Source organism: Condylura cristata, unplaced genomic scaffold (assembly GCF_000260355.1).
Source record: "Condylura cristata isolate star-nosed mole 26May11 unplaced genomic scaffold, ConCri1.0 scaffold00021, whole genome shotgun sequence".
NCBI lineage: Eukaryota > Metazoa > Chordata > Mammalia > Eulipotyphla > Talpidae > Condylura > Condylura cristata.
The window spans coordinates 5647440-5662278 of NW_004567122.1; the positions used below are offsets into that span (position 1 = coordinate 5647440).

Genomic DNA, 14839 nt, shown 5'->3' on the forward strand with positions numbered 1-14839 from the left:
GCTGCCCCTGGATGCAGGCAGATGCATACATCCACATCAGCCCCTGTTCGTACTGGCCCTGCGAGTTTGAGCTGAGGGCAGAGTCGCAGCACCTATAACTTACGGTGTCAGGGACACACAGCTGGGCGGGCAGGAGCCACCGCTTTGATAGGTCTCCTGAGCTTGTATTGTGTGGCCACTAACACCCTTAAGTCAGTCAGTCAGGGGCCTGCTAAGTCCTTTGTTCTGTTGCTGCATACTTCAGCCACATTGGAACTTTGTATAGTGTTTTAACAGCCTCTTGCTTGCGTCCCTCACCCTTCTCACTACTAAATGTTTTTTGGTGTAATACGACTATTGAGAACACCAATGCAAAAGTTTGTTTTATGCTTTATTTTTACTATCACCTGGAATCTTCTGGCCTTTGAGGAGTATGCACTGGTAAAACGTGAGACTACTAAATAACAGGAATTAGAAGGGAACAGTGATGAATTTAAGAAAAAAGACTTAAATAGCCTTTTTAGAAACTAGGGGGGGGGAATAACTCTTTGGCATTGCATGAATGTAATTTCAGAACTGTAATCTTAACAACAGAGTGATTTTATATTGCATTATGTTTCCAAAGCAAGAAAGACGGAGAGTGGCGCAGCGACACCGGCCTCCCAGCGGTGGAGACTGCCAGAGGTAAATAGTGAACGTGCTTCTTCCTGTTGTGGTAAAGACAGACGTCATTTCCAGGGAGAATGCAGCTCACCTCTGGATGTGTGTGTATCTATATTGATTTTTATGTGTTACAAAAATTGAGATTTCTCCTCTAGAGCTCTGGCTTGTGTGAATACTGAGAACATCGACTGTTACTGTTGGAAAATGGTTACTTTTTATGGAAGGGACTTTAACTGCATTTTAAAAGGTGATCATGGCTTCTGTGGAGTGTGAAAAAAAAAAGCACACTGAGTCCTGGGGGTCGACTACTTAGGCCTGTTGTTTTCCACGCCCCCCCTCTTTCCTTACAGTAACGTTTTGTGTGGTCAGGTTTTGAGGTACGCAGTTCAGTGTCCCAAGTCCACAAGTTTTTCCTAGCCCTGCAGAGAGATTTGTTCATGTTTCCCATTATTGCAGATTGTAAAGCTGGACTTTGTGGTTAAGCTTTGGAGATTTCCAGAGTCTTACTATTTTTAGTTTACTGCTCATGTTAGGACCATTAAAACCCGTTTCACGTGGTTGTCTCTCATTGTGCAGTGCACTGGGTAGACTTTGGTTGTAGATCCGCCCTCAGACCAGAGGGCCTCACACACTCAATCCCGCATCAACTGTGAATGTATGAAAAATTATTTTGCCTTATTTTTCTTTAACAGTTCAGGAGCAGAAGATGACTTTGAATCTTGTTTGAGAAATATAAAGTCACAGTGTGAAGTCTTTCGAAGTAGTAGTAAGTCTTTCAAATTGTCTTGTGTGCATTTTGTTTGTTTCATGCTGCATGCTGCAGAACACTATAGAGGTTCTGGTCTGTTTCTATAGAACCCCCGCCTTTCCATTTGTGTGGGCCACATGGGCTCATTAGTTAGTCCTTATACAGCATCATCTTTACTTTTTTTAGTGGAAGTTGGAACAAAGACCGACTCACAGGCTCTTCTGTGTGTGCAGGGAACAAGTCAAGCACTTCTTTTCCCAAGTCTACTCTAATCTCATCTTTTCCCTCCCAGAAATAGAAAGGGGGGAGTGGGAGGAAGTAGCATGAAAGTATACTTATTTTACTTACTAAAAAAGATGCTTGGTAAAAATGAGAGGTTTCTTCCTCTTAATTTTTAAAAGTCAAGACATAGTAACAGCTCCTTTAGAAATATAGATGACCTTGTATTTGCTTTGTCACTTTTCTTTTTTTGCTCTTTCCCTTTGTAATTGGCTATTAAAAATATTAGCTAGAGTCCATTGTATATGAAATGTTTATCATTCATTTCAATATGCATGTCTGCTAGGCTTGCTGGCAAAGAAAAAAATCCTTCATACTGCTCGTCATAGAAACTTACCACTGTAGTGGGTTCAGTAACTGTTTCTTGTGGTATCAGGAAGAGTAGTAATATTTGCAGAGAAACAGTTATCCTCCAATAAGTGGTATTGGCAACAGATAAAAGATGAGCACATTTAATTGTATTTTGTGTCTTGTAGGACTTTCATCAGATGCTACCGTTTTGACACCAAATACAGAAAGCAGTTGTGATTTAGTGACCAAGACTAAGTCAACCAGTGGGAATGAAGATAGCACATCCTTAGATCTAGAGTGGGAAGATGAAGAAGGTACTTTCACAATTTTACCTGAGAAATTTAATCTGTGTTAATGTAAAGAAATCTACTTGGTGCATTGCTTTATTTAAACTAAATGCAGGGCCTTAAAAATTCAGTATGAAAACTTCCCTGACTCTTACTATACTAGTGATTATCATTTATGAATCAACTGTTTGGAAAGTTGCTTAGTTTTTTGGGGTTTTGTTTTTTGTTTTTTAAAGATTTATTTATTTATTCATACAGAACTGGGGTACAGGCCAGAGATGTGGAGGGTGAGAGGATTCACCAAAGACAGAGCAGGGAGCAGAACAGGCAGATCGATGAAGTACACTGCTGAGGGGAGCAGCGGGCAGGTCAGGAGAGGTCTGCCGCGCCATGTGGTCACCTCTGGGACAGGCGGGGATCGAACTCATGAGGAAGTGGCCTTAGTCTCTTAGTGCTGTGCTTTAACCCGCTGCGCCACCAGGGAGGGCCTAAAGTTGCTTAGTTTTTAACTGTTTCTTGAGATATTAAAATTGGATGCTAACAGGTCATTTTAAGGTGTCTGTCATCTTCATGCTACTACTCAGTAAGAATAGTTCCTGCCCCCTTGTGGGCATTTGAAAGCTAAAAATTAGTTAACTATGGTTCATTATAAATTAACAGCTTGTTAGGTATTTTTGGTAGCACAAAAGTTGTGACATAGACATGAGTTGGAGTTTTAGTCGGTATGTCTTCCTGACTGTAGTACTTGAGATAAATGACATACTCTGAGTCACATTTATTCATCACACAAAAAGAAATTAAATAAAACTACTTGAAAGGATGATTATTAATAGTAAACTCCAGATCCAAAAGTGCCTGGTATAAAATAGGCAATTAATAAACAGTGACCCAAATGCATGCATGCTGTGAGGGTTAAACATTTTACAACACACCCAGTATACAGTATAGCACATAGCAAGTACTCAACATTGCAGGTAAAATGTAGCCTTTAAAAAAAAAAAAAGTTTTTTATTACAATACCACTGATTTAAATCACAGTGTGTGATTTAGAAGTAGAGATTCACACCTCCTCAGCAGATGTAAGTGACCACACCCATCACTGAAGCACCAGAAATCCTCCGTGACCTCCATGGGGTCCTCCCTCCAGAGCCCCTCACCCCACTGGCCCCTCTGGTAACCTCAGCTCTGTAGTTATACTTCGTTTGTTTTTGGTTGTGCCTCTTAGGTTTGTTTTCTTCCTTTATATTGCACGAGTGAACTCATCCGGTACTTGTCCTCCTTCTGACTTTTAAGTGTGTGTATGGAAAGGCAATTTTACTGATTAAGTTCCAGGTTTTTGTTCTCATTTTAGTTATAGGTAATCCAAAAAGAGAGAACCAATTACAAATAGCAGAGCTTTAAGAAGAAGAAAAAACATTATTCTCAGAATCTTGAAATAGAGTAGACCTCCACTTCGAGCTAAGCTAATAACTTTACCAAAGACTGCATTCATTTACTTAAGTTTTCTTTCTAGGTGAATGCTCCTTTTCCATTACTGTACATACATCACTGTGTAGCTGATCCCAGTCAGATTTTAAATTTATTTTGACAACTTGTTCCGTTTGATCTGAAGCCCTTCAGGCCTCTTCCTTCTGAGTCTGTCAGCCACACTGCATGCTCTCAGGTTTGCAGATGACCTGACTTGCATGACTTGTGAGATCATTATTCAAGATGAGACTAGTATAGGTGGAGGCCAGAACCCACAAGAAAAACCTGCTTGTAGGTTGCTGGAGAGTCCAGATTCCTTTAGACAAAGTGCTTATGCATCAAATAGAAATCCACCACATTGTTTCAGCTTTACTGGGCTGAGTCTATGATTTTTGTCATGAGTGACAGACAACAGTGATACAAATAAATGTTCCTTTACTATTTATTGTAGGATCTGATTCGTTAAGGTCAGAAAACAAAACTGTTGACTCCACTAGGGATATTCTCTCATGGTCTTTTCCAGTCCTACATTTAATTCCCTTACCAGATAGAGTTTGTGCTTGCACCTTCAAATTTCTTTTCTGTCCTCTCTCCCATCTTTCTGCCAAGAAAATCCTATTCTTCCATGATTTTTGAGATTGTCTAATAAGGAATCCCCTGATTTAAAAAAAAAAAAGTGGCACAATATTAACTAAGAATACCATTTAGCAAACATCATCATCCTTAACCCAAAATGCTGCAGTTTTGTTGATGCTGTTTACCTAATAATTTAAATCATGAATGCTTTTAGAGAAGTTGAAATTTTGAATAGATGAGTTAAAATCATCATAATGTGACAGCTGAAAAAGATTGACATTTTTGCTTTACTGACCCAATTTCTTTTGATTCACGGATATAGAATAATTCTAAAAATATCTCTACTCTTTTGGGGTGGAGGCAGAGATCAAACTTTGGATCCAGATTGAGTAGATGCAGATTCTTGCTCTACCTCTTGAGCTTTGTGACCTTGGGCACCTCCTTGTGACCTCCTGCTCTTTACATAGTTGAATTCTATAAGAAGGATTGTTGATAGTGCTGTGAGTTAGTGCACAATTGCTGAGGGGTGACTCACTATGGGCGAAATGCAGACTCTGTTAACTGGAATGTAGTCCGGGGGTGTGGGGAATATGTTGCTATCATTAGTTATTATCTCTGAGAAATGAACTGTTTGGGAAGGCGTTGGCAGACACACTGGTCATCTAAGACTTAACACTGAAGTCCTCCATCCGTTCTGTTTGTTTCTGACATTTCAGAAATTTCATCTCCTGACATGATCGTTGTTCCATCAAAACTTTCTTTGGGTATGTAGTGTGTAGGTACAATCCAGGGCAGACCCCAGAAATTTGTGAGTTACCAACCCCTGAGGTTGGTAACTCACAAATAAAGTCTAAGGTACTATTGTTTAAACTGTGAAGTGTGTCCGTACAGTTTTTAATAGTCACTGAGATTTGTAATAACTCTGCCTCAATTGTAGGAATGAATCGAATGCTTCCAATGAGAGAACGCTCCAAAACAGAGGAAGACATTCTTCGCGCAGCACTTAAGTATAGCAGCAGGAAGGCTGGAAGTCATCCTACGTCAGCTTCTGATGACTCCAATGGACTGGAGTGGGAAAATGATTTTGTTAGTGCTGAAATGGATGATAACGGCAATTCCGAGTATTCTGGATTTGTAAATCCTGTATTAGAACTGGCTGATGCAGATCCACAGAAACGATAGGATAAAATCATGTGACCCAGCTCATCAGTGATGACCAAAAGTTGAAAACCAATTAGAATGTAGAAATGGCTATGCTGAGCCTTTGGGAAAGAGGGAGGTAAAAAACTGTGTTGTGCTTTTCAAAAAGCAATGGGAATGGAGGGTATCTCTGAATGGCTTCAGAATCAAGTGCAATTTCATCATCTGCCTTCTGTTTTCCAGAAACATTTTAATGATCCTGTCATGTTGTCGATTAAATTTACTTTGACTATAGCATTCCTGTTTTATTATTTGTAGAGTTTCCCTTTGTAGACATTTTATTAATTTCACTTCATATACTTTCTTAAGCCTGTTTCAGCAGTTAAATATGAGAATATTAAAGCATTTTTGGTTAATTCTCAGCAGATGTAAAGGGAGCATTGGGAGGGACTACAATATTCAGTTTCAAAATAGTGTTCCCTTTCCAACATTATTTGTGTGGCTTATTTATTTATTACCTGATAGTAAGCATAATTAATTGGAGTGGAGAACTCACAAAATACTGAAGTATCAGTTTCTCTCTAGACATGTTGCATAGCCCAGTACAGTAATGTTGGCCCAGCTTAAACAAAGGGTATGGAATGATAAAATAAGCTCTGAGTTTGGAAACAAAGTTGGTAATCAAAAGTAGTATCTAAGAAAATATATATATACTTAGGTTTTTCACTTCCTTTTTCATGCCACTATAAAGGAATATTGACTTTAATGGCTATATCAAATCTCTAGATGTCTTCTTTAATTCTGTATTTTCAATAAATGAACTTTAAAAGATTACACAGAACATATTCTCTGTGCATGACTATTAAGGAAGGAAAACTTGACAAGCTTTAATACGGGTATTTCAAAGTTAATAAGTCCTTTCTGGTTTGAAAGGATTCATTGATTTTATTAAGCTTTCCTTTGCCTTGTAATACAAGGTGCTTTAATGGGATGAAACTAAGTCTGTCAGTATATATAATTACATTTTGTGATATACAGTTAACCCTTCTTTTCTCTCATTTATGTATCAATTTAAAAAGCCAAGGACATAAGACAGTTCCTAATTGCTTGTCTTGATTTTGCTGAGGATAGAGTATGATTTTGGTAAACAAACCTTTTCAGTTTTTCCTTAGTGGTTTTGTTTTTCTTGCAACAATGACAGTGCATGTTCTCAAAAATATAGGAAGGTCCAGATATAAATAGTAACTTGCTGTAGTTAAAAAAAAAAATCACGTGGCCCTTTCCAATATTTGAACTGCTAGGCAATGACATTTATAGTTTCCTTTTTTATCTCATAGAAATAAAAATATGACACTTCAAATGTGTAAATATATTAGGTCATGCTATTTATTTCTGTCTTAACATACTTTTACCTTGTAGCTGTGTCCCTGGAAATATTTTCAAGGTAATCTATATTCACACTGCCTGTGTTATGCTTTTTAAAGTTTGTATACATCAGATGTATATTTTTGGTTGGCATTGGCTACTATTGTAATTTTTCTTGGCATTTTGTTCATAAAGAATTTTTTGAAGGAATGGTAACTTCTCAAGGATTGTGAATAAATACATTTTTACATTTAAAAACAATGATTTCTTAGTATTTACTCCATAAACATACAACAACGCTGACTGAGAAATTATTTTATTAAATCTACTATGAAGACAAAAGAGTAACAAATCAGTAAAGCAGTAAAACTAAACTTGAAAATGTGATATAAATGTCACCCAACAGTTTGGGTTCAATGACAGTGATACCTAAATTCCTTCATATTTAAACTTTGTAACTTAGCAACTCATCCATCAGTCTCAAAGTCAAGAAACAGCAAGCAGGTAACAGAATCTTTCAAAGTGGTCAAAATGTGACAGGACGGGCACAGAAGAGTGTAAACACTTTACTCCTAAGTCTTTACCACAAACCTGTTTGCACTATATAAGCAAGTCCAGCAAGTTGGGTGATCTAACTTGTAAACCTACATTAGTCAGGAAGCTACAATCCCACAAAAAGAGGATATAATAAAGGACATAGAATTCATTGACAGTTGTGAGAAAGGCTGATGCCCTCAGGTTAGAGGAACATACTAGTTTTCTGTTTCCTGTGCTAACACATTTTTACAGTTGAGTGGTTTACAACAACACAAATTTACTATGAAGTTCTCTAGGTTACAGGTTGAAGGCAGAGCTCATTGAACTCAGTTTCCATGGGGCAGTGTTCCTTTCTGGAGACTTCCCCGTCCAGCTTTAAGATGCACTCCCCCTGCTCCTCCCCCGCCCCCATCCTTGGCGCAGGGACCCTCGATCTTCACAGCCACCAGCAGCTGGTGGAGTCCTCACACAGCTTACCACTGGCATCCTGTTCTGCCTCTTCTACTTCTGAGGACCACTGTGATCACTGGGTCACCCAGATAATCCAAGATAATCTCTACTAGAAGGTCTCCTGATTAGCCACCTTACTTTCCTTCTCCACCTTTCCCCTTTGCCTTACAAGAGCAGTTGGAGGTTCTAGAGATTAGCAGGTGGACATTTTGGGGTGGGCTCTGACCACTGTGGGAGGACGTAGGGGAAAATAGAAACGGACATAGGAAATGAGACAGTCCAGCCATTTTTATAGGCACAAACGCTATATCCTGGAAGTCCTAGAGCAAGGGAGTAAAGGTGTAAATGTTGGTGTCACATACCACAGTCCAGGAGTTAAACCTGGACCGAATGGCCTGAATCAAAAATAAAGGTTTAGCAATCTCTTAATAAGAGGTGCCAGAATTTACAAAAAGGCTGTTACAGAAATTTTTTTTTTTTTCTCAAAAAATGGACGTCTTAATGTAGGAGAAAACTGAATATAACAGGTTACCATTATTATTAAACACTCACTAATTACCTGGTGAGAGTGAGCCAAATGTAAATCTTAAATGAGGGCAACAATTTTGAACATAAAATCTGTCTTACAAGTATTTATGCATCTAAGAACAGGTCCTCAGAAAGCATTTCAAAGCAAATAGAAAAGAATTAGATTTTGACTTTATATCTGGACACTTAAAAATCTGAATTCATGGAATTAAAATTTGTGAGATACATACATAAAAATAGACAATTTTGGTTAAAAAATAAAAACTTTAAGCTCAATACGTGTTTCTTTAAAATAATGGTTTTAGATGCTGGATGTATACAAGGAGAATTATGCTCTTGGAAATAAACATTTCATCATTCTGTAGAACAAAATATCAGAAAAGCAAGGTATTGTCTCAAGAAAGTCTTCCCATATTAAGACCACAAGGATACACATGCTCTACTCCAAAACAGGCCATGCTGCAGCTAGCACTCTGGTACTGCAAGCTTAACACACTGACAGTACGCTGTGATCTTGACCCTGAAAACAAATGGCAGCTGTGAAATGATGTGACCAGATCAGAGATGGTTCCTGATGAAAACAGGACTAAAAAAAGCATAAAAAAAAAAATAACACTATTCCTTCACCTCAGAGGATGTCTTTTGTGCATTAACCCTCGCATGTTTACACAAAATAGTTTTTCATACATCCACGGATGCAACAGGTGACTAAGCTGATGGCTGGTACCACTAAGAGACTTCAAAGTGGTAGCACCAGACCCAGGTCTGACAATATAACCAGTACTAAGAAACTCAATTAGAGGCGTGTCTAGTGTCTGCAGAGAACTTCATCCTTCATTATTCTTAGTCCCCTGAGTTCATAATTCATTCTCATCTATTTCTATAGGAGAAGTATTTTGGGTGGAACAAGATGAATAACTGCCATACTCAGGCACGGGCATCTGTGGTGGCCATTCGTTTTCTTGAGACAGTGACCTTGGCGACAAAATAAACTGAGTCTCAAAAAATTCCAATGATTCCCCATCTTCCTTCTCTATCAAGAACTGGTACTCGCCAAATCTGACCATGCACCTGTACGGCAGGTCCATCTTATTGAGGTAGCCCAGCTCCTTGTTGTCCACGATCAGACTGGTCTTCTTGCTCAGGTTTTTAATTTCAAAAGAGAGAACTGAGCTGTCAAACTTTTTGAAAAGCTGCAGAGAGAACTGAACCCGGGAAACCTGCTTGTCCTGAAAGGTATAATGACAAATGTTGGAATTGCGGCCGAATTTCACCACTTCACTGGAGGGGAGTTTCTCTCGGTTATAAAATCTTATTGATTGGAATATTCCACTCTTCTGATGCCCAGGATGGTAAACTGTCATCTGAAGACAAGTTACAGTCTCTTCTGTGTCAGCGTCTTCGAAATAGGACATGGTGTTGCCTGCCTCTGATCTGCCTGAACAATCAAAGCAACACATGAATTCACCACCAAACTTCAGCACTGATCTCTATCACCTTTTTGTGAGAAGCTTCGTGAGGTGATTTGTTTAGACTAACAGAAAGCAATACATCCATAAACAATATTAAGCAGTAGATACATGAAATCCTAAGATTTATGAGAACTAGTATTTCGCCTTTCCTCGCTGTTTTAATTTTCATTTCTAATTTGACTCTAAGACCTCACCTATTATATGGGCGATAATAACGAGATAGGCTCTCCCTGGTGGCACACGAGTTAAAGCACAGCAAGTGAGAGTTTAATCCCAGCCCGGAGGTGATCTACATGGTGCAGAGACCTCTCTCCTGACCACCCGCTGCTCCTCTCAGCAGTGTACTTCGTCAGTCTGTTCTGCTCCCTACTCTGTCTCTGGTGAATGTTCTCATCACCTCTGGGCCTGCACCCCAGTTCTATAGGTATAAATAAATAAATTGTTGAAAAAAAAAAGAAGTAAACATTGTTATAAAAGGAGCGATAATGTAAATAGATATATAATATAAAATTTTTTAAATGTTAAAGAATTAGAGTAAGCTTTAAAAAAATAATGATGAGGTACTGTTAATAAAGTGATTCATCAGAGGGGGACATAAATCTCAGATCCCTTCTATTTAAAAAGTGACAAGGGTCCAGACAAAATACAATGTCTGTACTTTAAAAAAATCAAGATAAAGAGTCCCTTGGGTTTGAATGCATCAGAGAATATATACCCCCCCCAAAAAACCTGCATTATTAACCATATTAGCAATAAATATATCATGAACTGGGAAACCTGATTAAAGAAGTAATAAGTAAATAAATGCAACACTGAAGTGTTGATCTAAGATCCTCACTAAGATTGTGAATACAGTTTAAAATAGTAAATGCTTTTTAAATAATTATACAATAATTTTTAAAGATTTGTTTTATTTATGCATACAAGAACTGGGGTACAGGCTAGATACATGAGAGGTGAGAGGATCACCAGAGACATAGAGTGGGGGTCAGAACATGTATATCTACTGAAATACACTGCTGAGGGGAGTAGCAGGTGAGATAGGAGAGGTCTGCCATGCCGTTTGGGTCAGTTCCCTGGCCAGGGATGGAACTCATGCCATAGCAGTGATAGTGCTCAGACTTAACTTGTAGGCCACCAGGAAGAGTTATTTTATAATTTTTTAAATATAGATACACATTACACATTAGATACATTAAAAACATCTCTAATACTTAGTTCTAAATAAAGTCTGTACTGTGAGGATTGTTTATTTTTGTCAGTGGGAACGTTCCTGATGACTGAACAAGCAGTCATTAACCACAAAGAGCATAGCCTAACTGCTACCAACCACATCCCTCTCCAGCCCATGGCCCCACGGTGCCCTCCACCTGCACTTCACTGCATGTATCTTGATACTCAGTAGGGATAAAGGAACATAGCAAGGAGAATGTGCGGCTAACTTTTTTGAGAGGCTATTTTGACACAGAACTGCCCCTTAAGAAATAATTTCAAAAGCACCACATGCACACGATTTTAAAATTCACACTGTAAAAAAAGGATGATAAAAGCATCCCTCCATACTCCTGCTTTGCGTCCTCTTGTAGAGTCAACTACTGTAAAAGTTGCTTTTATGCTTGCAGAAAATTTCATACAAGCATAAGTCAGACTGTGTTCACAGACATGCATTTTTACAGAGAAAAATTTTCTTAACTAGGAACAGAATGTATTTAATTCTATATCTTACATGTTTCCATTAATAATACAAATGGGTGATTTTTCCCCTCATATCTACACATTTCAATATACCACATTCTTGAATAGCTGCATGGAATTCCTTTAGTGTGGTGATGAATTAGAGTAACAGATACAGTGATGCTGGGTGCTGCCTGATTCCTCAAATCTGAATTTGGGGATCAATATACTGAAGGGGGTCAAGAGATTTAAGTATTAAACCAAAGGTCTCCCTGTTTTTACAAGGAGTTAAGTCTCAGCAACATCAAGCTATTGGTAGCCACTGCAGCAAGTTCAATCCCCATTCAGGGAGCTGACCCACATTGCACAGCAGACCTCTCCTGTCCCACCCGCTGCTCCCCTCACCAGTGTACTTCATCAGTCTGCCTGTTCTGCTCCCCACTCTGTCTCTGGTGACTCCTCTCATCGCCCCTGCACCTCTGGCCTGTACCGAGTTCTGTATGAATAAGCAAATAAATCTTTCAAAAATAAAAAATAAAAAGGACACTTTCACTCCATGCCAGTGAAATGTGAGTGGAGATGACATAGTAGCTGATTTCTCGGCAGAAGCTTTAAAAGCTACCATGTAGTTTTACCTTTCTACTACTTTCCCTGTGCCATATGGGTGGTCCCCAGAAGACACGGCTTATCCACAAGTCCTATGGATAAGAAATCAAATTTCCCTGCAAGGCTTTTCTTACAGAGCCACAGAACAGCCTGAGCTGGCACCAACATCACCCATTTGTCAGCTTACTGACCACAGTATATTGGAACTGTCATGTGCCAGGCGGGTCATCAGTCCACACAGATTATATCTAATCTTCCAAATGACCCAATGAATTACCACTCCACAGATGAGGGAGCTGAGGCTCAGCATTTAGCTAAACAGCCAGGGTCATAAAGCCAGGGTGAAATGTAGGATTCATAGAAATGCAATTTGCTCCTGTTAGTTACCTGTAAGTTAGTTAACCTGTAAGGAAGTGGCCACAGTGAGGTATGTGCTGTAATCAGGAAGGCAATCCCCTGGCTCTGGTGCTGGGGTGAAAATACTCCTCATGAGGAGAAGCTCTGAGGACCAGGTGACCCCAAGCAGTGATCTTTCATCCTGGTGTCAGTATCTACCTAATACCTCCTGTTAACTCTGGTGAGTTGTTTGGGAAACTCCAAAGTTAAATAAATCATGACCACTGACCTCAAGGACTTAAGAACGAGGTTGATCATTAATTTCTGGGCCTGTAAAGCTGAATCTAATGAATTTAGTGGCCTGAATTTCTTCCTCAGAGTAATAGGTAGAAAAAGAGAAGGTAGAAACTAACCAAAAATGTAAAATGGGCAGAAGGTATGTTTAAAAAAAAAAATCAGGAGTGTGCAGGTGCTCACAGCAGCTTTGTCTAGTCTGACACAAATTAACAACAACAACAAAAAAGCAAAACAGAAAATCAAGGAGCTTAACAGTGGTTACCTCTGGAGAGGGAAACTTGTCCTTCAGGGTTAATAGGTGAATTTTTTTAGCATCCTGTCCTTTTGGAATTTCATTCCATATGCTTAATATCTATTCAAACATTTAACAGATATTTTCTTTAAACAATCACAAACCACCTGATAGTTATGGGATTAAATGGAGCTGGGGATTAGCTGGCATCACTAAAAGAGGCTAAGTGTGATAACATGAGAAATTTGCACAGTACTGTGAGGCTGTCTGTTGAATGACTGGTGATCCATAGTTGAATAAGATTAATGAAAATGAGTACTGCTATAGGAATCTTCAGCACAAGCATACCACAGAAGGCCTGGCCACTGTGTTCCTAAGAGTTAGAGGAGTTAACCTCTTACACGTTCAACAGGAGAAATTATACACTTACCTGGAGGGGAAGGGCCTTCCGCTGGGGGCTACTGTATCTATGCAAGGGAAAGAAGTTTGGATAAGGGTAGAGGGGTTATGTGCCTAATCACCCTCCGCACCCCTGCTCCCCCCACCCCATTTCTCTCTCTCTCTCTCTCTCTCTCTCACACACACACACACACACAGAGCTACCCTCCCTAAGCCCTGCAGAGCCAATCAAGAGACATACTTTTTGCAACTTGCAGAAGCGAATATGACCTTCAACTGCCACCAACAAAATTAGAGATATTTTCTTTACTAAAAGGAGCCAGGTGTCCAAGCAGTTTAACAGAAAGTTGGGACCCCTGGTTGGTCAAGCATATCAATAAGGTTTCCTATGCTTTAGGTTTGTCTTTTAAACCAAGGTCGACTGTAGTAATGGGATTTGTTCTCTGTGGTATGTTAAGGAAAGCATGCCCCTACAATTTATACTTTAACTCTAGTCCCCATTCCCATCCCATCACTATACTTAAAGAAGGAATCTTCCCCTTTTTGCATGTGGGACATTTGCTTATTATTATTAATCACAGGCTCTCTCCCTGACAGCACCAAACTCAGAGATAAGGGAACCTGGAAATGCAGCAAATGACAGTTATCTTCCCAAGCCCCCCTCAAGGGTCATCACCCTGCTGTCGGACTTTGCGGACATTTGTCACCGCCATCATCCAGTGGAATCGATACTCACTAAATCAACAGGCCTTGCAAAAGCAGCGGAAATCCAAAATCAGCTGGAGGAGAACCTGGAGGAAAGTTCGGGGCTTTAACGAGACGGTGTCTTCTTTCTCCCACTGTCCAGCCTCGCTTGCACCAATGGAACCCCACTTCTCCTTGGAAGCTGGTATCGCTGCAGGGGTCAGCGCAGGGTCTGGCTTCCGGAGGATTGGGGAAATTCCTCCTTTAAATGAAATCTGACCTGTCAATCTGGGGAAAGTCCCAGAAAGCAACGGATTAGTATAATTTCCTGAGGAACCATGGATGAAGCAAGAGGAACTCAGTGGGGTACGGGAAGGGGCTTCCCGCGCAGACCAGTGTGCCCTCCTTCTGAAGTGCAACTATTGCGTTAATGATTAAAAAACGAACAAATCTTGCAAAGAAATAACAACGCTAAAGAAACACACACTCCACTTCCAGTATCCCTTCAGGGGGGCGCCTACCCCCCGCCCCCCGCCATGTATAACTATGCCAGGGTTTTATAAAGGGGCGGCCCGCCGCGTGTAATTCCGGAGCGCCAGCTGTACCCGAGCCAGCGGGCGCACGAGGGGGGACGCTCTACACAACACCCTGACCGAGTCCCACACGAACCTTCCCTCTTGGGGAGACCAAGAGCCCCCCTCACCCGGCCGCAGCGAGACGGGTACCTCGGCCCGGCGTCCGCGCACTTCCCAGAGCGGCCTCGTGTCCCGGGCTCCGCGCGGGGCTTGCGGACGCGACTCCGGGTCGGAGGCCGGTCACCGCGCCGTCC

General features: G+C 40.3%; 2 protein-coding genes across 8 annotated transcripts in view; one reads left to right on the forward strand and one right to left on the reverse strand.

Annotated features, from left to right (window-relative positions):
* Positions 1–8909, forward strand: part of AP1AR (adaptor-related protein complex 1 associated regulatory protein) — a 39633-nt gene extending 30724 nt beyond the window's left edge. For both annotated transcript variants that reach the window (XM_004686478.2, XM_012727936.1), the window contains 4 exons: positions 605–663; positions 1335–1408; positions 2146–2274; positions 5228–8909. In XM_004686478.2, the coding sequence (XP_004686535.1) occupies positions 605–663; positions 1335–1408; positions 2146–2274; positions 5228–5472 (507 nt within the window). In that variant the 3' untranslated portion in view covers positions 5473–8909. The remainder of the gene's footprint in view (positions 1–604; positions 664–1334; positions 1409–2145; positions 2275–5227) is intronic.
* Positions 7096–14839, reverse strand: part of TIFA (TRAF-interacting protein with forkhead-associated domain) — an 8796-nt gene continuing 1052 nt past the window's right edge. For 3 of the 6 annotated variants that reach the window (XM_012727938.1, XM_012727939.1, XM_012727940.1), the window contains exons 2-3: positions 14063–14298; positions 7096–9748 (exon numbers count right to left, since the gene is read on the reverse strand). In XM_012727938.1, the coding sequence (XP_012583392.1) occupies positions 9168–9725 (558 nt within the window). In that variant the 5' untranslated portion in view covers positions 9726–9748; positions 14063–14298 and the 3' untranslated portion in view covers positions 7096–9167. Of the gene's footprint in view, positions 9749–9976; positions 10027–13357; positions 13367–14062; positions 14299–14735; positions 14820–14839 lie in introns of those variants that run through there. The other 3 variants (XM_012727937.1, XM_012727942.1, XM_012727941.1) reach the window with 3 other exon arrangements.